This window comes from Parasteatoda tepidariorum, chromosome 2 (assembly GCF_982258835.1).
Source record: "Parasteatoda tepidariorum strain Cologne lab strain chromosome 2, Ptep-v5.0, whole genome shotgun sequence".
Lineage (NCBI taxonomy): Eukaryota > Metazoa > Arthropoda > Arachnida > Araneae > Theridiidae > Parasteatoda > Parasteatoda tepidariorum.
Genome location: NC_141756.1, coordinates 20,230,343 through 20,254,242, shown reverse-complemented (window position 1 = coordinate 20,254,242; position 23,900 = coordinate 20,230,343). Strand labels below are relative to the sequence as shown.

The following is a 23,900-nucleotide window of genomic DNA, read 5'->3' as shown; positions in this document are numbered from 1 at the left end:
AAAACATCATAAAAACATGAAAATTTCTACAGATAAGACTAGAAAATATCAAAACTGTGGCAACTGTCTTAATGTGGAACTGACACCATATCATGTTTTTAACTGCCCTGCAGTCGCTGCAGGCCTTCACCTTTTAAACTACCCCACAGAAGAGGATTTGTATTCTTTTAATGCCATAGAAATAACAAAAACTATTCAAGCACACCATGAAATATGATTCTATAGAGGATACGACACCAACCAACCAACTTGTTTTAGATAACAAAAAGTAAATCCAAGTAGAGTTAATGTATTGATTTAATGTTCAAAGCTAAATAATGTGAAAAGAATTTAAATAAAACGTTATTTCTGCACTTTTGCATGTTTAACTTTATTCATTGGAAAGGCAGTTACCAAAGCAGGAGAACCATCCCCTCCAGTGGAGGACCTCCACAGAGCATTGTGATGGCATGCCTTTGGATCATCTACTAGGATGTTTCCCAGACCGTAACCTATTGACGATCGAAATAGGCTACAGGTGGCATAGAGTAGAACTTGTTACCTTTGGAAACACTTCGTATGCTGCACCATTAGCGTATGGAGAGTTATAGGAGAAGGAAGTATGTTAGTTTCTGTCTGGATTTTCTACATAAATAAAAACTTTTAAGTTAGGAAACTATATGGAACTAAAAACTACATTGAATATAGTTCTAAAAGTAAGTGTCGGTAGAATAAAATAAAAATATTTCTGATAATTAAATACGAAAAATATTAAGTTGAAGTTAATTTTCGTAGCACTAAAGCTGGAAAAATATTAAAAAAGGGGGAATATCGTAGTACATTCCTATACAACTTAGGAGGTGGAAGGGTCAAGACATGGAACCGGTCTTCTCCCCAGATGGAATATTCGAGCGTTGCGATCGTGAATAGCATATTGTGCAGCTTTAGTAAAATGGAAATAAAGTACAATAATGCACTAGGATGTGTTATTTTAAGGCTAAAGGCCCTTGCCCGTTATATCTTAACATAAGATTTTCCCTGGTCTGCTTTAGGTGTGAATGTCATAGTCAATTCCGACTAATATTTCTATAGTGTCTGATGGAAGGAGAAATATTTCTATAGTTTCTGATGTAAGGAGAAAAGTTGAAATTGAAGGAGGATCCGCTCGATCTAATCTTTTGTAAAGAGGGGTTGGGTTGATTTTGATTACTATTACAATAGATAATGCCTCCTAAAATATTTTTCTATGTGATATTTGCGTCAGTCTTCGTAGATTTGAATGAAGGTGTAAATATCTATCCCTCGACAAAGTGTGAAACCTGTTTTTCTTTGAAATTAGAGGAAGTCGAACCGAATATTTATGTTTTAGAAAGTCGGTGATGTAAAATGTTTACACAGAAAACGAAAAAGTGCAGCGCCCTTTGTGTGTTGTCCATTTTATTTGCTTGCGAATTTACGTATTCATAAAATAAGGGATATTTATTCACATCAAATTTCTCTCAGGTTCCACAGAGGAATAATCGTAAAATCTGTTCCCAGCAGAACACCGAAGTCAAGAACTATTAGTATCAGATGGTGACCACTTTGGTTTGATCAGCCTGCGAGGAGAGAAAGGAGGCGTATTGGTGATCAAAATGGGCTGCAGGTGGCGTAGAGCAGTACTCTCTACCAACGGCAACACTTCACATGATTTCCCCATTATAGCGTGTGGAGAGTCATAGAGGAAGGAAATACGTTAGTTTTTCTCTTGATTTTCATATAGATTAAGATCTTTTAAGTTGGAAAACTATATGGAACTCTAAGCTACATTAAACATATTTCTAAAGAAAAGCATCACAGAAATTTAAAAAAATATTTTTATTAAATAAAAAGGAAAAATATTAAGAAAAAGGAAATAATCGTAGTACATTCCTATACAACTGAAAAGAGGAGGAGAGGGACGAGAGAAAGGCCAAAGGCATGAAACCGATCTCTCCCCAGATGGCGTATTCGAGCGTTACGATCGCCAATCGTGTCTTGCAAATTTTTCTATCCTAAAGTGGTTGGCTTCGCACACAGTTCGTCGGGATTCCAAAAGCGGGTAACCATCCGCTCTAGGTCATGCCTTTAAATTATTCTCATGGATGTTTTTCAGACTGTCATTCGTATGCGAATCTAAATGTTTACATGTGAAAAATTAACCAATCACATCCTCATTTCAATTCCTGATTTTTATGCAGTGAAAATGGCTCCTTAAAAGTTCGTGAGTTCCAGCAAAAACAAAAGTGAAGGAGCGTTTACACTGCACACGGTTCACGCACTTCTGATTGTGTTCAAGGGAAAATGAGAATCTGCTTAGGGAAAAATATTTTCTCTCAAAAAATTGACCAATCAGTATCTTCATTTTTTCAACGGTGTTGGAAAATGTCCAGCTTCGACAATCTGTATAATTTCATGATTAACTATGACTGTGGTTTTTTAAAAAACTGTAACTGTACTTGTTGCTATGTAAACAAACAGCAGCGAGTAAAACAGTGAAATGCGATAATGCATCTGAAACTTTTCCTTTTCCTTGTAAACTATCAAAGAAATGAGGGGAACCTGCTTTGCTATTTAAGAAAAAATAAATAGAAAAAATGAACTTGATATCATCAAAAAGCAGAAATTTTTATATGGATATCCAACTGTAAAGATCTATAAATATTTTGAATTACATGTTTCAATTATATGTTTGAATGAATTTGCAGTAATATTAAATTTCCTTTTTCAGGGATTTTGGCGAAGAATATGGTGGGAAACCTTTAGACATGGAAATAAATGCTTTTAAATATGCTATTTTTCAAGCACTTAAAAATATCTATGGTGATGTAAGATGAAAATCTTTTATAACTAAGTACTATTTTGATGTTATGGATTCTTAGATATTTATTTATTACCCGGATATGCAATAGCTTATCTTCTCAGTTATTGAAATGATTTAAATTGAAGACAAGATTACTTATAAATTTTTTTTAGATGTAATAGTTTTATATTTGTTCCATTATATATAAATATTGGTCGTGCAGTACATTTGAATTTGCGATAATTTGTATTGCAAATGAATGAAAACTATTTAAATCTGTGGAAACATTATTTGTCATGCTTAATAATTTTTTGACATAGCAAATACTTTTCCAAGTCTAACATAAATAGCCTTGAAAACCCTGAAATTTGTGTTTATTGGTCTTATCTGTTTTATTACTAATTTTAATCACAATATAACCTGTTTACTACAATCAGTTCAGTATCTTTTCTTTTACTTAATTTTAGTAAGTTACTTTTAATGTTGGCTTAATTAAAGAGGCTGAAAGTTGTTTTCCCAATAGGGTTTCAATTGACAATTTCTTTTTGTTCAGTTAAAATTAATGATTCATAAACTGTCCTTTCCATGCTATCCTTAATCATTATTAATTAAAATATTCTATTTATTTTGCTTGTTTATTTATTTGACAAATTAATGAATTCTACTGAATATTGATCATATTATTTATTGACAAATAGGTTTCAATGCCATTATCAGATAAACAATGTTCTGAGTTTTTCTAACTACAAATTTTTGTTTTTTTTTAAAGTTATAAATGGATTATCAGTCCTTATATTATCATTATTTATTAACATAATTATATTATAAATTTTTTAATATTTTTTAATTAATAAGAAAAAAAAGTTATTCGATTTATAAAATTTACAAATGTTTTATTTGAGTAAAAAAAAAAACATGTAATTTTTCTGAAATATTTTTCAATTCGATGAAAATCATGTAGACCCATTTATAATTCTGATTTTTGAAATATTTTTAATAAATTTTTATTTAATTTATTAATTTCTTTGGTGACAATTACAAATAATGGAGACAATAAAACATATGTATTGTATATATCTTTTGACCTATTTATGGATTTATATTATTAACAATTCATAATAGTACCATTCAGAAGAACTGATGTTCGATCCCCAGTGGCACCTTGAAGCCCATCCAGCTTATCTGGAAAACAAAGACAGTCTGTGCACGATGCTGATCATAATAATAAAATGCCACGATAATTTTATTGTTCACGAAATTATGGCGCTTTATTTTTCACAATTCATAATTAAATGCATGCAGTTAAATTTGTGCATTATACATTTTTCAGCCTTTTTGGAGAATTACAAAATTCAAATTTTTCTTTTTGGGCATAATCAACTAAACTCTTAATTTTGTGAATAATCAAAAGTTGATGCAGCATAAATTTAATTTTCATGGGATTTATTGCAAACTTTTTTGAATATATATTTAGAAATTTGTGTTACTAAATTTGACATATCTGCTCTAAAATGTGTGTTTCACAAATCAACTTAAATTACTGCATTAAAAACTTATCACACCTTTTATTGTTGATTAAAAATAGTAAAAAAAAATTTTTTTTTTGTGTCAATTAATAATAATTTCAAAATGAAATAATTTAATTGAGGATTTCAGAATGCAACATAATATAAATCAAATTTGGAGTTCAGGTAAAATTATAATTTACATTTACAGCACTCTTATTCCACGATATCTTATATTTCACCCATTTAAATCTTTTCTTATAGGAATTTGCTGAATTTTTAAACAAGCTTTCATTACTTATAGTATTGTTTATGTTTATTTTAAATTATTTGTGAGTCTAAAATTTCTTCTTTGAGTATAAAAAGTCTTTATAAAATATTGGCTAATGCATAAAAAACAATGTAAATGTTTTTTTTTTTCCACCATTGTACATACAATAAACCATATTCGAGTATTCCAGATGCAAGAAGTTTAAGGTATCTTATTAAGTGTTAGTCTGACTTAAATTTGCACAAAAAGGCTATGTTTTTCAAATTTAATTAGCTTTTCATTTAATTTTAGAAAAGGATACAAAACTAAATATTCATTATTTACAATTAAAATAACAAAAAATTCTATAACTTTCGCATTTCACTTTTGAATTTTTTTTCAGATGGGGTGCATCATATCAGTAGACATTTTAAAATATAGAGAAGAAGACAGAAGAGCTTTTGTAAGAGTTCCTTCAAGGTTAGTCTGCAGCCTTTTGTTTCTAAATGTTAAATCGTTTTATATAATAATAAAAGTAATAAAGTTACAAATTTTTGTAATGATTTAAATTTTATGTACAGGGGTGCCTGCAACTCTAAAAAATTCTAAGACTGAACTTACTTTTTGACTGATTAACACGGTCTAGCATTGTTCAACAGAATTTTCAAGAATTTATTGTTCAATGACTGCAAAAAAACAATTTTCCATGAGAAAGGCCCATATTTTTTATCAGTGACTCTTATCGTTTTTTACACTATTTGCTGAATAATAAACAAATATTTTTTTCTTAAAATGATTCATATCTCTACTTATTTTTAACTTTTCATCATCAATTTTTAGTCCTAAATAATCTCGAATCGAGCATTTTATTTTAATTCTTAGAGCATTTCTGAATATCAAGGGGGGAAAAAACTCAAGCAGATTGAATACGACAAAAATTTTGAAGTTGTAGCATGGAATTAAGCGATTATTTTTCACAAAAAAATGATAGTAGCACTTTCGCATTTTGATTGTAAATTTTAACAAACCAAGGTAAAAAAAACTGGTCCTTCACAAGTGTTATACTGTGAAGATTGGCCATGCTGGAAAAAACCGCACAACAAAGAAAATCAAAGTGAAGAAAACAGAAAACTAGTGAGTACTCATTGATGAGGAGAAATTTTGAGAAAAAAACAAAATTTGAAACTGGGTGGACAAGGATTATTTTGAAATTAAAAGGATGTAAAAAATATTTGAGACATTTATGCATTTTTTTTATTTTTACCATTTCAACCGCTAAACTGCTTTTGAACATATTCAACTTAAAATTTGTTTTTCTCAGATTTAGTTTTCATAGACATATTCTGTCTAATTATTATTATAACAAAATATTTATAGTGTCAATATTGTTAAAGACATATATATATATTGTTATATATAATTATTACAAACTCAAATGGATTTTGAAAAATGAAATTTTCAGTTTGAGGCTTAGGACATTCTAATAAATTCTCTAAAACTTAATTCCTCCTGATTAAATTGAACAATCAAAGAGGCGATTTTTATGAATAAACTCTTGTTGAATACTATATCTAGGCTTCATAGTAGAGCAAAGAAAAAATCAGGACTTTTTTTCTGAAAGACTATGCATGTACATGTTTTTAAAAAAGGCAAACTAAAAAAAAGTATAATTTGCCCTACTTAAAAAAATAAAGACAAACTTTAGTGTCAAAGAATAAAAAACCTATTTTAATTTAAGGATTGCTGTTAGACAGAAAATTTTATCAATATCTAGTATAATTTTAATATAAAACATAGCAGCTCATTATAGTTTGAGATTAAAAATTTTTTCAACTTTTGTAGTTGGCATGCACAGCATTATGTAATTGTTATATATTTATATAAATGACTCCTATTGATCTATAATCGTGAAAATAATCGAAATTTCTTCTTGCAGTTCATAGAAAGAATTTCAGTTAACATAAACAGTATGCAACAATAAATTTGTGCAGAAATTTTAATGCAGAAACTATTAATAAGTGTTACAGTATTAAAATAATTCGTTTCATTGTTTAATAACAATTTTGATTTCTAACAAATGAGTTGAAATTGTGATTTTTTTTTTTTTGGAAAAGAATATGGTCTTGAATTTGTATAAAATATTTTTGAAGGTAGTTAAAATTAAACTTTGCAAATAAAATATTTTTGAAGGTAGTTAAAATTAAACTTTGCAAATATTGTTAATATATACCTGTTAATATATGCCTGTTAATATATACCAACTTTGCCTGTTAATATATACCAACTTTTTTAAAAATTCAGAGGTATATTTGCATCAATACAAATCTACCCTCTTCAAAATTTTCTGGTTTAAATTATCAAAATGTAAACAAAGTTGTAAATACAAACAATTTGTGATTTGTCATTACAGGGACATTGTGAAACTCTGGAGCTCTTTAACACTATTTTCTAAATATAATGGATTGGACTGCATGTTTAGAGTATATAAGGTTATTATGTAAATTTATATCCAAATTTTATAGCTATATAACCAATACAACTTTACATTGATACTTTACTTTTTTTTTCTTTTACAGGTCACACCAGTTCTGGCTTGTTTAAATTTAAACAGCAATCTCTATAAACATACAAAGAAAGAAAAGTGTTCATGATAATTGTCAGAAGCAAATAATTGAAAATACATTTTGATTAAAACTTTAATGTCGCACAATCTCTTGAAATTATTATTTATCACTGAATGTTTAAAGATTCAACCATCACATAAAAACAACAAAATTGTAAAATACATTAAAAGTAACCATCACAGCAAATATATTTAAAAAGAAAAGTCTTTGGATAATTAAAAAAAATAGCTGCATACAAATTTAATGTTCAGGATTCAAAATGATTTAAATTGGAAGAAAAGAAGCGCCATCACAGATAAATTTTTTTCCTCTTCAACCCAAAGCAGAGGAACATATGACTGCAACGCCTCTTTCATAAAAACTATGCTCCTTTTCTTGTGCAGCAACAGGTAAGTTGACGGTAAAGAGTAGTTCACTGCGAGTGGTGTTCAAGTAAACCGGCAATGTCACCTAAAAAGAAACAAATATTCAATAATCATGGTTGAATCGGAAAAAAAATTAACCCCTTTTTCAGACATAAGTACTTATGCCAATTTACAAATTATATATATGTGTTTATTGCAGTATTTTTGTTTCTTTTTCAATATTTTTTTTCTTATTTCGAAACAATAAACACAGGTAATTTTTATTTGCTATAAAAATTTATTTTTCTATTAAAAGTTGCTTAGAAAGTAATCATTAGATAGACTGGTCACATTGGGTGCAGTTTAAAATGGTGAAAAATATAATTATGCGTTAAAATTAACACCATCATGATTCTTTTGTACCATAGTTAGAAAGAATTATGTAAATCCTTGCATGAAATTTAGAATTAATGATAATATGGCAATTATAAATTCATTTAACTGCATATAGTACAAGAAAGAGCTAAAGATGCTTTTTCTTTTCGCAATAGCTCCGAAAATGTTTGAATTTTTTACCATCTGTAAAATTAATTGCAAAAAACAGAGCAGTATTATTATTGCTACACACACTGTATACAGGCACATTTATATTAAAATAAACCAGGATAAAAAGAACTTAGTTTTAAATGAATTTCTCACCAATTCTTTTATTAAAACTTAGAATCCCAGTTAAGTATGGGCAAGTTAAATCCAATTTAAAATGTCAAATTAAGATTTTAGTGAACATGGAGCCTTATCAGTTTTAAAAGTTTTCTGTTCTACAATTCAAATTATAGTTATTTATAATAAGTGTTTATTTTAAACTTACATGTTTGATAATTCATTTTAATGTTTTATACAAATGATAAATATAAAATGCTTTTTTTTAAGTGTAAAATTATTTATTAAAATAATATGTTAAGAATCATTGATGCAAAAATGAATTCATAACAATAACAAACTATTATTAATTAGAAATAAGTAAAAAATCATACTATACCTCTGGTAATGCTGATTTTGTTTCAGTTTTTCTATTAAAAAAAAAAGGAAATTTTTATAATTATTACTTTAGAAAAATGATAAGAACACAAATTTAAAATGTAACATTCTTTGTCATTTTCAACTTACTTTATCCATCGTATTGTTGTCAAGGGCAAATCAGTAGAAATAGTGAGAGTTAAATGTAGTTTGCTATCAAAGCATTCTGCTCCTTGGAGTTTCAATCCTAATAAATATTTCTATGAATTAGTTTATGTAAATTAAATTGAAGCAAAAATATAAAATGTTAAGATGATTTATTACTAAATTTTATATTTATCACTAATCTCAACAATTCAAATAGAATCAATTCATTGGAATATTTAAAATAATCAAAGACAAGTTTATAAAATTATGTGATTATTCTATAAAAATTGATGCAAATTTCCACCAGAAATCAGTTTTTGATGCTTAATATATAAGTGCCAGAAATTCGGATTTCTCCCATGTACAAACGCTGGTTTAAAAGGGCAGTGTACAAAAGGAGAAAGCATAACAAAGACCTAAAGTTTAAGGTAATTCTACAATTAAGTTTAAATTTAATTCACAGTCAAATTTTAAAGAAAATTTATGATTTCATCTAGTGGCACATATTAACATACCTCATTGCAAAAGTTTTCAACAAATACGTAATAATATTTTTTAAAAATCAAAATGACAACTTTTTTTAATGATGTTTCGATGTTTACAAATAAAAATGACTATAAAGTTCAAATAAGATGGTTACTTGTTAAATGGCACTTATATTTTACTGTGAAAATTTTTCAAAAAAACAAATTGAGTGTTTAGTTGCATGTTCAAAAAAGTAAGACAGAAGTACTTAAATAATTTTTTTTAAGGATGGTTAAATAAGTATTAAGTATTTTCCTATCTTTTTATGAAATATTTGAGTCACAAAATAATATTTTCTTACATAGTATATGCAGGACTGTTCAATAGTTTTTTTTTATTTTATAAATTTATAGTTAAAAATACTTTCTTCTAAAATTCAATTACAAAAGTTATTATAGAGTTAATTTTATTTAAAAGTATATTGCATAATTAGTGCATATAATATAAAGATTGATATAATTCAGAATCAGAAGCTGTTAATTTAATTGTTCCCACTTTTTGAGATGGGCCCAAAAGCAAGATGGCAATATGCTATCACCTCAAGTAGAAACACCACTTTAGTCAGTATAAATTTTTAAATAGATCAAAGTACTTGTTCTAATATTTTACAATTTGAAAAAAAAAACCCCTCAATTTTATTAAAAGAGGAAGTATGGAACAGAAAAAATTATATAGCATTCCAAAATTGAAAAAAAAGGGCAATTTTTTATTAAAATGATAGATGTAAAGAAAAGAGATGTAAACAAATCTTGGAATATGCATACCAAAACAAAATTTTTTTTTCTCTTCATAAAATAAGTAGATTTCTATTTTTAATAGTTTTCTGATTTTAAATCAGAATATTCCAAATTCTTAGTAAGAGTTTCTGATGTACAAACCAATTTCTAATGACAACACATACGGATCCACTTAATCACGTATGATTCAGTATTTATATAAAGTTAAACCTGCTAAAAATAAAGTTTTCAATAATTACCTGTAACACCAAAGCTGCATTCATCAAGATCTGCTGGTTTTTCATCTTTATTTGCTATTTTAACCTGCAAAGCATAATTATTAGTCGATTCAAATATAAGAATACAACAAAGTAAAGTAAGTAACAAATATAATTAATATGTTACCTCCATTGCTAATTCTTCAAGAGACCAGCCATTTGCTTGTGCAACATACTGACGAGTAGCAGTTATATAAGCTTCAGGATTAAACAAACCACCTAGCCACACATGTAAGTTCTGAAAATTAAGAATAATGAACGAATAAATCAATTATATTTTTTTACCATTTGGATAACTTATATGAACAGTCTTTTATTGAAAGTAATACAAGTATAGCAGTTTTGAAATTGCGGCAAGCGAACTCAATTTGTCAAGATTAGGGTAGCAAAAGAGAATAATGTAATTGGTGACAGGCTTCCCAGGGGTTCAAAATAAAAATCAGTACTTTATACAAAAAAATTAGAACTTTTTTTTTGGTTTAATGCATTACACTAGACTATTTTTAAGGGAAGAATCAAAGGCCTAAAAAACTAATACAATCCACTGCTCTGAAAATTTTGTTTCATGTAGCATATTTCCTTAATTCTCCATAACAGAGAGAGTAAATGCATACAAAAAAAATGATATAGAAAAATATAATACATTGTAATCTGGAAACAGCAATCAAAATAATATTAAATCATAACTTAAAGTAAACGGTTATTTAAAAGTTCTTTTGATTTTGCAATAAATGAAATAAACATATAAGAAATAAAAAACAATGCTTTCACTGTAATTAGATGTACAGGAGAAAACAATTTAACTCTAAAAAATAATCACGAGTTTATTTTTTTACATAATTTTTCAATCAGCAATTTGGCATATTTAGAAAAAAAATTACATGCTGAGTTTCTTTTTCATAAGATGACCAAAAAACTGAAAAAAGTCAATACTAAATTATTAGTAAACAGTCTCTAAATTCAAACTATCATGTATTTGCAGTTTTAAAAGATTATTGGATAAAATAAAAATATGATATAAGCACTTCGAAACGACTAAGTTTTAAGTACCAAAACTATGCTATCGAAAATTAGCAAATAACCACTACATTTAAACTATTTTTACAACTTATTGAAATAAAATAATAATCGCCAATAACTGCAATTTTAAAATAGAGTACAATACGACTTTACTACTTTATATTTTTAGACAGTGAAAACATTTAGTAAAAACTAGAAATTTTTATTTTAATTAAAAACAATGCAAAATTAAAGGCATTGAGGAAAAAAAATGTTCGTCACTCAAATGGAAGAGTGTCTCACTCATAGTCAAGTTTCTCTTTGAGAAAAAATTCTCTGTAATGATGAAAGAAAATATCTAAGTAAAAACCAAACATTTAAACCCCTCAGCATCTTTGATTATCATAAATCAATTTATGTACGAATAACCAGATCAGACATAAACTTATATAATAAATAAAATTACAATATTTTCTAGAATAGAAGCCACAAAAGGATACTCACAATAGTATTTAATTTTAATATAAGGCATATTTTGGAATTCAGCAAATACATATTTAACTACATTAACTTATACCTGGCAGATACTCGTCCAATATTTAACCAGTCAAGGAATAACACAATATTACACAAAGCTATGTAAAATTATTTATAAACTGATTCAGCTATTTATTTATAAATATTTATCTTTTCCTTTTGATTGTTGGCAAAATTTTCTATAAAACGGGTTTTATAGGCCTTTTGTTTAAAAAAAATACATATCTACAACTCTGAGATTTTGCAAAGAAATTAAAAGATACCTTGCAAGGTAAAGATATCTTGTTGATGCATTCCTTGCTAATTTTAAAGAGAAAATTTTGTTTTATGTCTTTTTGGTAAAAGTAATTTTTGACTTTCTGCCAATCATAGACTGTCAATACTATGTTGGACCTAAATAATGCTTAGGCTTAAGAGCTCACGCACGAAGGAGTAATGTTTGCAATTCTTGTAAGAATGAAGGTCGAGATACAATTTTTTTTGTCATCAGGCATTACTTCGAAAACATCAAATTTGACATGATTGACACCTTAAAATACAAATCTTTTTTTGTATTTTAAGGTGTCTTTTTTAATGTATAAATAATAAGAATTAAATTTAATTACACAGAGAGTAAGAATTAAATATAGAGGCTAAAGTTTATGACCCTGAAAATGATATTTTCATTACTATGACAAAATGAATAAAACAAGAACTACACAGAAATAATATAACTATTGAAATGCATTTAAACAGGGTGCGTAGCCAAATCTTTCAACAAAACATAAGCACCTTTTAAGTACTTTTTAGGCACTTAAAAAAATATTTTTAAGCATTATATACATTAAGAAAACGCAAAATAATTTTCAAAGACTTTACACGATCATGATAAAATAACTAGTTTCTGACAAGAACTCTTTCTTGATTACATTAGCCACCATCAAGAGATAGAGAGATTTTTTGATTCGATTTCAGAGGGAGGAGAATGAAGCCTGAAAATAAAAATCTCTTGCAAAATACAGCAGACTTGCACATGATAGTGCAAGAATAATTCCCACTGAATCTAGCACAGTATATGCACATGCGGACCGACAAGTATTTCATCAAACATGTAAAATGATTGGCGCTTTCATACGCTACGAAACGATGGTACACCGTAAAGTGCTGGAATGATTTGTGAAAACGTTGAATAGAAGTGAAAACCACGCTTTTGCAGAATACGTGGTGAAAATAGACATGGTAAAGAAAAAAATCTCATTTTCAAAAAGGGAAAATTAAGCACCTTTTAGCACTTTTTAAAAATGCTACGCACCCTGTCAAATTAGGATTTATATAAAATACCTTTAAGGCTGCCGTCCCTCCTGATATCGAAGCAGTTGAAACTTTCTGTAATTGTTTGACTCTGTCAGAAAAGTCAGTAATCCACTGAATGACTGTACAACCAGATGGAACAGTGTAACAACGCCAGTGAGAGGGAAGAATACCTGCAAAACAATTTTAACATTTCATAAAAATTCTTATTTTATGTTCTTTTATTATAACGAGACTTGAATTTAATTACAAATAAAAACTTGCCTAAAATTATGTATTTTTCATTTCTATTATTTATAAATGAGTTACTTTAATGAAGTGGAATATTCATTAAAATCTTGTATAGTGTGAAATTCGAACGAAATCAGTCAAATAGTTTCTGTGTTACATAATTATAAAAAAAAATCCTATATTTAAAATTTGAATTACTTGACATACACAATTATCTGACGTTCGCCCAATCATATCTGGGGCATTTGGTTACAGCTTCGTGATTTTTTCCTCTCCTAATTGTTTTTATTTTATTCAAAAATAGAAACAGAATTTGTAAATTTTGTGATAAGGATGAAAAATAATTAAATATTCTATTTAGCATTGACACAATACATTTGGATCCATTTAAAAAAAAAAAGCATAGGTTTTAATTACTGCCACTTTCATCAATTCTTTAAGACCTTTCTTATGTATACAAATAAATTTTAAATTATCACATAAGCAGTAAACTGACATTTTTTGCTATCACCTAATATTTATTGCTGCATAATAAATAAAAAATAGTTTAAAATCTTTATTGTTTCTATTACTCTAATTATTTAAAAATTATCAAATAACTTAATTTTGATTAAAAAAAAAAACAAATTTAGATCACAGTCAACATTTTTTTGCAACGACTTTCGTTACGCGTATGAATAGATACAATTTAAAATTACTTAATAGAAAGTAATCTAAAATTTTTATCAACATCCAGTACTTATTACTGCATGTGATAAGCAGAAAATAGTTTTAAAATAAATTGTTACAATTTATATTATTCTATTTAAAATCTGTATTAAATAACTAAATTTACATATAATTAATTTAGATTTGATCAGAAAGAAATTGCTCAAAAGTTCTCACTTCTTTAATATATCTTTACAATTAAGCTCAAACAATTAAGTTCAACATTTTTAATTATCTAATTTAATTTTCAAAACTTTGAAGAAAAAAAACTAATAAACCTCTAATTAATAATTAATCTCTAATTTAAAGATATAATAATAATAGATCTTTAATCTAAACATTGAAATGGTTAGGGTTAGATGAAAATAAAAATTGTCTACCTTTTGCAAGATCACTAATCATTGAACGATGGAAGTTGGTTTGTTTTTTCTCCCCTTTACATATCATAATTGCATCTTCTAAGTCACGACGAACAGTTTGTAATAATTTTACAGCAGCATTCACCTGTAAATTAAATTAAAAAATAATAAAAATATTAGAAACCAAGAAAAGATTAATGCTTATAATAAAAGTAACATTTTATAAAACTACTATAAATTTGAATTTCATTGACATAAACCTTTGGGTAATCACACACATAGAAAATAACATTTCTATCTGCATTGTCCTCCACTTTTCAAAACTAGTTTTCTCATACAGGGTTCCCACTCTGTAATGAGATTGAAATTCAAGGACTTTCCAGGACTTTTCAAGGACCTCAACAAAATTTTCAAGGACCTTAATCTAAGACCAATTTTAAAAATTATTCTCTTCTATTTTACTAGAAGCAACAATGCTTGTTGTGGCAATAATTAATTTCAAATATAATACCTAAATGCTTTGCCTATATAGAGAGAAGAGAGTATATGTACTATGGACTAAAATTTATATTTTTTTAAAAACAACCCTACTGGTTTTAGATATTAATTCACAAAATCATTTTCAGCACAATCTATAACTAATGGTAATGAGGTGTTAATGGTGAAATCCTTTAATCCTGTGTATTTCCATGTGAAGGCTGCATGAAAGACAGAGCTAAATCTTAGGTATTCCATATTCCATGACTATTCCATAACCCCTTCCTCTCCTCTATTAAACATCGTTTCTGAAATTATTCATCCATAATTTACACAACCTTCTCTAAATGTTATGCAGCAACAATTCTTTCTGAAAATAAAAATTAGAAGGAACATATCCCATTTTCACCATGTTTAAAAGCATTATTCGTTATGTGTAATCCACAACTGCCAATGAATATGACCTGGTGGGAATATTTCTCTCTTAATTCACACTGAAGCTTCTAATAGAATTTCCAATTGACATAGGGTCCATCCATGGATAATTGAAGTAATTTAGAGAGCTTTCAACCATCATCCATGCATTTGTAAAAAGAGGACAAAATATTTTCTGCAGTTCCATGACCCATAAATTGGGAGGTAAGATACTTAGTGCTAACTTTATTATCAATTCCTGACCATAATGTCCATCTTAGATTGTAGAGACTGATTTAACATCTCATCAAAGAGTACAGTGTAGCAATCAACATTCTTCAGCTCATTTATAAGAATCCCTTTGAAGTATAGTGCCAATCCAAAGGAGCCCAGATAGGCTCACTTTGTGGCACTACAAAAAAATTGTCTCGCTATACAGCTATCAGCAAACATTTTGGAGAACAATTTACTAATCCCTTCACAGGAGTTACATGAATAATTACTAGTGATGCACTTCAGACTCCAGAGAATTTCTCCTTTTGACCAGATAAGAAGACAATGTTACCTCGGCCACTAAAGTTTCTGTTTCACTTGGGGCACACGATGTTGAAGGAGTATTTACACCAGATGAATTAGATGATGATGTCTTTGGAAAAAGAGAACTCGGGGCATGAGACTGCTTTTTTGTTTTACCTTTCTTTCACGTGTGATTTCAGAGCAGATTCTTCCATTTTTGCGATATCGATCTCCTTCATGCATAATCGGCACTTGGCTCTGAACTTCTTTTCGGGCATCGATAAAATCCATTCTTTATAAGCTTGATTATCCATCCATTGGGGATTAAAATAGCACTTCCCAGGCATAACTAGTCTAAACTACATAACACAAATACGAAGCCATGCCTTTGCGAATACGCTTTACAATAAAGTTTTGAAATGACGCAAACGTAAGGACAAGTGCGGATGGTAAAACGGCAAATTTATTGAAAACTACAAGGTACATATTGTTACGAAATTCGAGAGTATTCCAGTTTCGATAAGGAAAAAGAAGATCTAAGCAGATGCGACAGAAGATGAAGTGGAGTCTCGCCCCGAACGCATTGATTGTCTGCTGTGCTCCGTGCGCTTGGCAGACACCAAGACGCTAGGCCCGGTTAGAAACGGTGGCGTTAAAAACCACGTGAGAGACCTCGGGAACAAAACAGAAAGAACGAGAAAGATCCGCGGGTGTTTTATAAAAAGGGCCGCCGGCAGTATTGGACAAATTTAAGGACCTATCAAGTTTTTCAAGGACCTGAGACGTTTTTCAAGCACTTTCAAGGACCTAAATTTAGCAAAAAAAATTCAAGGACTTTCAAGGACTCTCAAGAACCGTGGGAACCCTGTCATATCATGCAGCAAGAAAACACTGCTCAGCAGAAGTGGTAAAATGTTCTATTAGAGTTATCCATTTGCATCAGAGGGTTTAAAACCAGTAATAGTTATAAATAACGAAGCTGTCGAAAATAATAATTTATTAAAAGCTTTTTCAAAGCACTGATACACTTTTTAGTATTGCTTAGTATTATCGAAAAGCAATACTCATACTTGCCAACATTGTAATCTGCATGACCTTACAATTCTGAGCTAGTGTTTTACTTGACATAGTGTTATTAGAGGACATTTTTACACAAAATTAAAAACTAAATTTAGAAAACCTTTAAAAATACACTAGTCAATTTTGTACATATTTTTAAAAAAAATTTTATTTTGGAAAGAATTACAGAAAACCCTTTTTTAAATCTTGACTAACTATTTTATTATACAATAATAAACTAAACAATAATTCGACACTAACATGGTGCATCTAAATTTGGCGCTGCAAGCAGCGATACCTTGACTTTACTGGCTTTTGTGTCGAAGAAAGACAACTATAAGATAAAGTTGCGCAACTGTATGATTGCTGCCATCAGTAGCTACAGCATACATTTGTTTCTGAAGAGATTCAACAGTTGAAGTATTTTAAACATCTGCTGTTTTTGACACAATAGCAGTAGTTTTTGTTCATCCTGCACCATATTTTTTTGCAACATCCCTTTTAGCAGGGGTGATTGTGAGCCTTGGTCAAAATTCCGGAAAATTTCTTGAGTTAAAAAAAAAGTTTAAATTGAAAAAAATTAAAACAAGATTTTTCTTCCTTTTTCTCAATATTTCTTAGTGTGATTAAAATATTTTTAAAATTTTACACATACCTGTACCACTTACACATACCTAGATGACCTGGAGAAGAAATTAAAATTTACAAATATGTCTTTCTTTCTTGAGTTTATGATTATAACAACTACTTACTGATAAAAAAAAATGAATATTAACCATGAATATAAGCTTATAAAGTATATCTCTGGCTCTCCCTTACAAACAAATAAAATAAACTGTGTTTTTAAGTTCCACCTTTGAAAATTTGATTTTCGGAAACTTCTGTGATCAATGATTTTTTTAAACGCCTGGACCTCCGATCTCCGGAAACTTCCGGATCACTGTTAGCGAAATGTCCGGAAATCCGGAATTTTTCCGGAGAACAATCAGCCCTGCTTTTAGGGAATATTTTCCCCAAATAATAGGCCTGCTAGATCTGCGACACTAATAGGTAGTACACCTGTACATTGACAGTCCAGGGTTGCCACAGAAAAAAATGAACAAAATAGTTGCTTTCAGTGACTTAATTGTCATATATGATGATCCATTTAGTCAAGTTTGTGGCAAATATGATAATTTTCAATCAAAAAAATACTTTTTGATTGAAAAAAAAACTTTTCAAAAAAATTATATATATATATATATATATATATAGTGAAAAGTGATTACACAAATTCAAAATTCATGCATCATAATATCGTATTAAAAATTGGGCTTTTTAAAATCATGCGGAATTTTGTAGCAATAACCATTGAAAGGGCAATCGAAAAAAGAAACCGAACTACAATGGAATCTGTGCAAATTGAACAGATTAAAAAGTCATGACTTAAATTTGATAAATGATGATAAATGTATTTGTAAAGAAAAGTTTATCACCTCTCTCTCGAAATATCTGTACATAGGATCTTTGATGTTTTCTACGGTTCTTTTCAGAGATGGCAAATTCTGTGGAACCAGTCGCAGCCATGTTGCAGTAGAGTTGTGAAGAGTTATCATCCAGGCTGGTCGACCATCAGCTTTTCGTGTTGCTTCTGATTCATCAGCAGAATAGACAACCTCATCATCATCCTCCAGAAGTTGCATTTTCAAAAGCTTGGCTATTAACTGAGTCCCTTAAATAGATTTTAAAAGAAATAGTGTCAAATTTCAAGAATGATATATGTTCCTCAGGATATTTTGTTTTTAGTTAATAACATATAAATTTTAAAGCAAAAGATCAAGCAAAATTCATTATTTTTTAGCCAGAATGCATACCTGTTGAACAACAAAATATGTTTATTATCATCTTCATAGTCTTTTGAGGTAAATTAAGTTTTTAAATAAAATATTTTACAAGTATTTATATTTTACTAAAAAACTTATATTTTACAAATCATTCCTTAGAGACAGAAACATAAATATCGAAATTAGAGAAGCATAAGTATTTTATTGAAGAATAGAAGTATTATTGGGTTGTTCAGAAAGTAACTATGTTTTTATTTCCCAACAGAGGACGTAATTGTATTCTTTCATGACCAATTTCACATTTAACTCACAAAATCATTTTTGACAGCTGATAGCGATGCTTGTTTGTGAAAAAATTCAATTGATTTTACACAGTTTTTAGTTGGAGTTTTTTCGAACATGGAAAGCGAAAAGCAGTAAATTGGGCATATTTTGCTTACTATCGAATTGACAAAAGAAAGTTCAAGCAAGTAAAATTATCCAATGAGTATGGAGAAGATACTACAAAAGATATGAGTTTACAAACATGGAAACATGTTACTGCCAGAACAATGGCAAAAGGTATTGGAACAGAATGGACAATATATAATTCAATGAAATATTTATTTACTTTAAGAGAATAGTGTTTCATTTTCATAAAAAAAAATATTACTTTCTGAACCCAATAAAAATATTATTATAAACTAAAAGATACAAATCAATTGAATTGAACAGCTACCTCCAGTGAGTAATAACATTTTTTCTGCATTATTTGGTAATCCTAACCAAGAAGGTGACTGTCGTTCTGAGAGATTCTCTATCCAATGTAAGAATTGGTCCCGCCTGAAAACAAAATTAATAATTTACAATAAAATGTTTAATACATTTTGATTTATATAATAATTGAATATTAGGATTTTGTATTTTGAATTCTTATTACTATGTGAGTATAAACATAAAATATTTTAATAAATTTAAAGTAACATTTTTTAAGGTGATTAAAAAGGAATGGAAGTGGAAAAATGTAAGACTCAAGCTATACATTTTACCCAGGTCATTAAGGAAAAAAAAAATATAGAAGCTTTAAAGGCATAGACATTATAGTTGGTATGTATACACTATCATTTTTGGGGAAACTTCTAAGAATATTTTGAAATCCTGACTGAATATTTAATACGTTGACGAGTAATTTTTTTGTTTTGTAAAATGTGTTTCAAATCAAACCACCATAGTTTCCTCAGAGTTAGCGTTTATATGAAATAAATAGATACACGAATTTGGCAAACATTCGAGACTCAAAATTTGTCAAAAGTTTTGTTCAGAATTTCTACAGATTCACCTCTAATTAAGTTTGCCTCTGGGGTTTCAATTAAAAAATAGTATTTTAGTGCCGAAAGACAGGGTATAAATATGAAGTATTAAAAAAATGACATTTATATATGTTTTTATTTTCATGATATTTGAACAATTGAAACCTTATGACAATCATATTTTAAATAAATATTAAATTTTTTGCAAACAAGTTGGCTAGCAAACAGTCTGACTAGTTCCTTTAGAACTGATATTTCATGCCCTACCATACAGTAATACAGCTGATATAAATTGTTTCGACTGCACAAGCAAAATGCTGAAAATTTTACCTTATTCCTTCAGGCATTGTGACATTCTTGTTGTCTATGCCATCTACACCAGTGACCAATGGGAAATCAGGTTCAAAACTTTGGGCTGTAAATAACTTGCTAAGGAAAGAGTTCAGCAAACGCTAAAACAGATTTGATTATGTTAGTTCAGTCAAATAAAAGTATGCATTATTTCCTCAAACTTAAAAAACACATTTAAGTACCTGATCAAATTCATTGTCGATTTTTCCACCATATATGCACTGACTCAGAAGAGTGCAGATAGCATCCCATGGCACTTTTTCAGGAGGAAGATTGGTTCTTCCCTAAATTTAAATTAAAAAAATAAATACTATTAAAAAGAAAAAGTTATAAAAATAGTAATCAAAGAGTAAGTAGGAGCTTAATGCTTGGTTAAAATTAATAGGCCAAAGTAAGCAATATCAAAAATTAAATTTTAGCATTACTGTTAAATAATCTCTTTGGAAAGATATTTAACGAGTATTACTAGTAACTAAAAATTAAATAAAATACAAATTTGTACCTCTTGCTTGACAGATTCATATTTTAAACTGAATTATCTACCTTAACTTGTGAAGGATAGTTCATAACATTAAAAGGTACTAATTTATTAATTTAGAATTAAATTTTCTTAAATTGTTAGTAATCTGTAATATATATATTTAGCTTAAACACCAAATGTTTACAGAGTTCGTTTCGATTGATTAAAATTCAATAAATACATGTATATATAGATATATGATGTTGTTCCTAGTCGAGCAAAATTTCCAGATAAGTCAGGCCATATATTAAAACATACTTTATTGACTCATTTCAATAGTATTGAAGAAAAGTAGGTTCTGGAGAAATCCAATGAAAATCTTAAATGATTTTTATAGTAGAGACTTTCAGGGAAAATATTGCAAGATCCTGATAATCATTAATCATTATCATTGATAATCACTATCATTATGAATTTTAGAAGATTGAGGAATTCCATGAAAATTTCGTGAGATAAGTTTTTAATTAGTCAAAGTCTGAGAACCAATACTCTTAAGAACTGCAAAATTCTGCGATATTCCCAGAAACCTCATATGCCTACTCTTAATTTTTAGACCCGGAAGGATAATACAAAAAACCCGTAATACAATCACCCCTGTATATTATATACACATATAATTACCATAGCAACAGTTTCTATCCAAGTATCAAGAGTATCACAGGCAACTCTCAAATCAGACTCATTGAATTCATAACGCTTCGACCACCCAAGTGGTGCATATCGAAGCCTCTCTTGAACAACAGCATGGAACCAAGCAAGCAAGAAATAAAGACGAGCACGTTCTCCGGGAGCCTGCAGCACAAATAATTTTTAGATATATATATATATTTTTTTTTTTGTGAAACGTTTAGAGATATAAAACTAAATTAAGTTAATACAACATACTTTCATCATTCTCTGAGCTGGTACAGCGCTGAAAGTGCGTAACAAGTTGGCTTTTATTCCTGGAGGTGGCTCAAAAACAAAGATTCGTCCAGCACGCAGGAGATTCACTGGAACTTTAGGGTGTATTTCCAGGGTTAGGAAAAGGCGGAAAGATGCATGAGGTTTCAGAGTGTGGAGTTTCTTTTCAAGTTGCACTAGCCATTGAGGGGCAAGGTGAACATTTTTTAACATTACCCATCTACATTAAGGAAAAGAAATTAGCGATAGAAAACCAAACTAAAAGTAAATCATAACATACAGGTAAAACAAATGTGAGTTTAAAAAATTTTTTGAACGCAAACATAACAAGGTGGACACAAACATTAAGAAAAAAAAATTCCCTAAATTTTCCGGACTGATTTCATCAAATTTCTGATATTTTTACGACTGATGACATAAATTTTATAGCTTACTTTTCAATTAGACTTTTTACTCGCATGCATAAAATATGTATAAAACACTAACTTGCTATTAGAGTTGGAAAAAAAAATACACCGCTGAATAGTTTGGAAAAAATACTCAAATTAATTCATTTAGCCTGATTTTTGTGTATTTGAGTAAAATTTCTAGACATTTCCCTAATTTCTTTCAGAATGATAAAATTCTCTGAGTTTTCCTTGTCCTTCCTGTTCTGCCACCATCCTGCATAATGCATATGAAAAATACAATAAACTATATTCAATAACTTGAATATAGCACATTTAATATGAACAGATTAAGTTCATTACATAAGTTGCCTAAATTGGGCTTAGTATGTTGTTTGCATGAATGATAGTAACATATTTTTAGCTGGATCAAGTAACAGCAAATGGGGAGAAAAACCTTATCTTCGATGAATAGATGTAGAAGTAGAGAAATGTCTTCCGAAATAAAAATATACATACCTTCCAGTTTTTGATGCTGAATTGATAGCTTTTTCTGCTTGACTGAAACCTTCAGCTGAACCCATAGCAATGGAGGTAATGCTTTTGCCAAGCTCTGCGGATAAATCGTCCACTCTACCACTGGCATCATAACCGGGTACAGAACACATAAGGACAGGGGTATTAGACTTCACCTGCAAATAAAGCAAAGTACACTCCTGTTTTTATTGCTGTTAAATGTGTAATGAAATAATACATTTCATTAGTTTGGAATGAAGAAAGTGTGGCACAAAGAGTTCTCATAGGCACAATAGATATCTCTCACAGAAGAAAACCCACTCTGAGAAGATTTCTATCAATCTATGCGAAAGATACTTTTTTTAAAATATTTCAAAATTGCAATTTTAATCAAGTTTAAATAATAGCATAAATTTTCAAGCTATTTATTTTTTTATGCCATACATTAATACAATCCAACCTTGTTTACGTGAAATTGGCGAGACTATCATAATTTTTTCGTGTAAACCAGATTTTATCTTATCTGATACATCATGAAAAAATTAATACATAAATTATTAATTAATACATATTATGTTATTTATATTATGTATGTAAACAACACTATTGTGTACTAAACAAATAAAAATAAGCTTAAAATTTTTTATAACTTTAATTAACAATTTTAATTAATAAACAAAGGTGGAAAGTAGAAATAACATTCCTCAAAATGAATAATTGACACTTTATTCACATGCTGCTTATCTGTGCTGTTTTCAGTTTCCTTTCATGTTAAGCGCTAATCTGCTTGAAAATTTCATGCTAAACATGTAAAATACAATAATAATTAATTTTTGACTCATGGGACCAAACACACATTTCGTTGAAAGCAATATTTCACTTTAAACGATTTCATATTAATGAGGTTCGACTGTATTGAAAATCTTTAAAATATACATAAACATTGAAAAACAATTGGAGGAGAAAAAGCATATCGAAGTAATATATGCAATAGCATTCAGAATTAAATATGTAAACATAATAACACTATTTGTGTGCATTTATTAACTGTGTGTTAAAAACAAAATCTGTAGTAACTAAAAATAATATAAGTACATATTTTTTATCCTATTATTATAAGTGTACTTATTTATTGAAAAAACATAAAATTTAATAAAAATATATTATAATGGATAGTATATAGGTTTGAAAATTTTTAATAATATGAAAAGTTTTTTTAAAATTATTGTGAAAAATGCTTAATTTCCATTTTCACAATACTAAAAGTATCATTGGTTGTTTTTAAATTTCTCTGGATTTTTCCTGGGAAAAAAAAC

General features: G+C 28.7%; 2 protein-coding genes across 4 annotated transcripts in view; one reads left to right on the top strand and one right to left on the bottom strand.

The window, feature by feature from the left end:
• Window positions 1-2,455: 2,455 nt before the first annotated feature.
• LOC107444448 (Ribonuclease P/MRP subunit p14 a) lies at window positions 2,456-7,265 on the top strand. 2 transcript variants are annotated; one of them, XM_016058583.4, is made up of 5 exons: window positions 2,456-2,644; window positions 2,729-2,825; window positions 4,959-5,035; window positions 6,966-7,044; window positions 7,132-7,265. In XM_016058583.4, exons 1-5 carry the CDS (start codon window positions 2,595-2,597, stop codon window positions 7,204-7,206), a joined length of 378 nt encoding a protein of 125 aa, XP_015914069.2. In that variant the 5' UTR covers window positions 2,456-2,594; the 3' UTR covers window positions 7,207-7,265. The 2 variants fall into 2 exon arrangements, with proteins under 2 accessions (XP_015914069.2, XP_087013078.1); XM_087156952.1 differs by lacking the exon at window positions 6,966-7,044.
• The window catches only part of Dhc64C (dynein heavy chain, cytoplasmic), a 105,990-nt gene continuing 89,327 nt past the window's right edge, over window positions 7,238-23,900 (bottom strand). For both annotated transcript variants that reach the window (XM_087156950.1, XM_087156951.1), the window contains exons 78-91: window positions 22,588-22,760; window positions 21,665-21,902; window positions 21,401-21,571; window positions 20,442-20,543; window positions 20,239-20,360; window positions 19,338-19,441; window positions 18,272-18,507; window positions 14,352-14,475; window positions 13,063-13,205; window positions 10,334-10,444; window positions 10,189-10,252; window positions 8,691-8,787; window positions 8,563-8,593; window positions 7,238-7,629 (exon numbers count right to left, since the gene is read on the bottom strand). In XM_087156950.1, the coding sequence (XP_087013076.1) occupies window positions 7,492-7,629; window positions 8,563-8,593; window positions 8,691-8,787; window positions 10,189-10,252; window positions 10,334-10,444; window positions 13,063-13,205; window positions 14,352-14,475; window positions 18,272-18,507; window positions 19,338-19,441; window positions 20,239-20,360; window positions 20,442-20,543; window positions 21,401-21,571; window positions 21,665-21,902; window positions 22,588-22,760 (1,854 nt within the window). In that variant the 3' untranslated portion in view covers window positions 7,238-7,491. The remainder of the gene's footprint in view (window positions 7,630-8,562; window positions 8,594-8,690; window positions 8,788-10,188; window positions 10,253-10,333; window positions 10,445-13,062; window positions 13,206-14,351; window positions 14,476-18,271; window positions 18,508-19,337; window positions 19,442-20,238; window positions 20,361-20,441; window positions 20,544-21,400; window positions 21,572-21,664; window positions 21,903-22,587; window positions 22,761-23,900) is intronic.

Bases quoted from the DNA above. Each gene is read 5' to 3' on its own strand.
- LOC107444448 (XM_016058583.4), top strand. From the start codon at position 2,595: ATGAACTTGATATCATCAAAAAGCAGAAATTTTTATATGGATATCCAA. The intron at 2,826-4,958 runs GTAAGATGAAAA...ATTTTTTTTCAG, and splicing joins TTAAAAATATCTATGGTGAT to ATGGGGTGCATCATATCAGT. The intron at 7,045-7,131 runs GTTATTATGTAA...TTTCTTTTACAG, and splicing joins GCATGTTTAGAGTATATAAG to GTCACACCAGTTCTGGCTTG.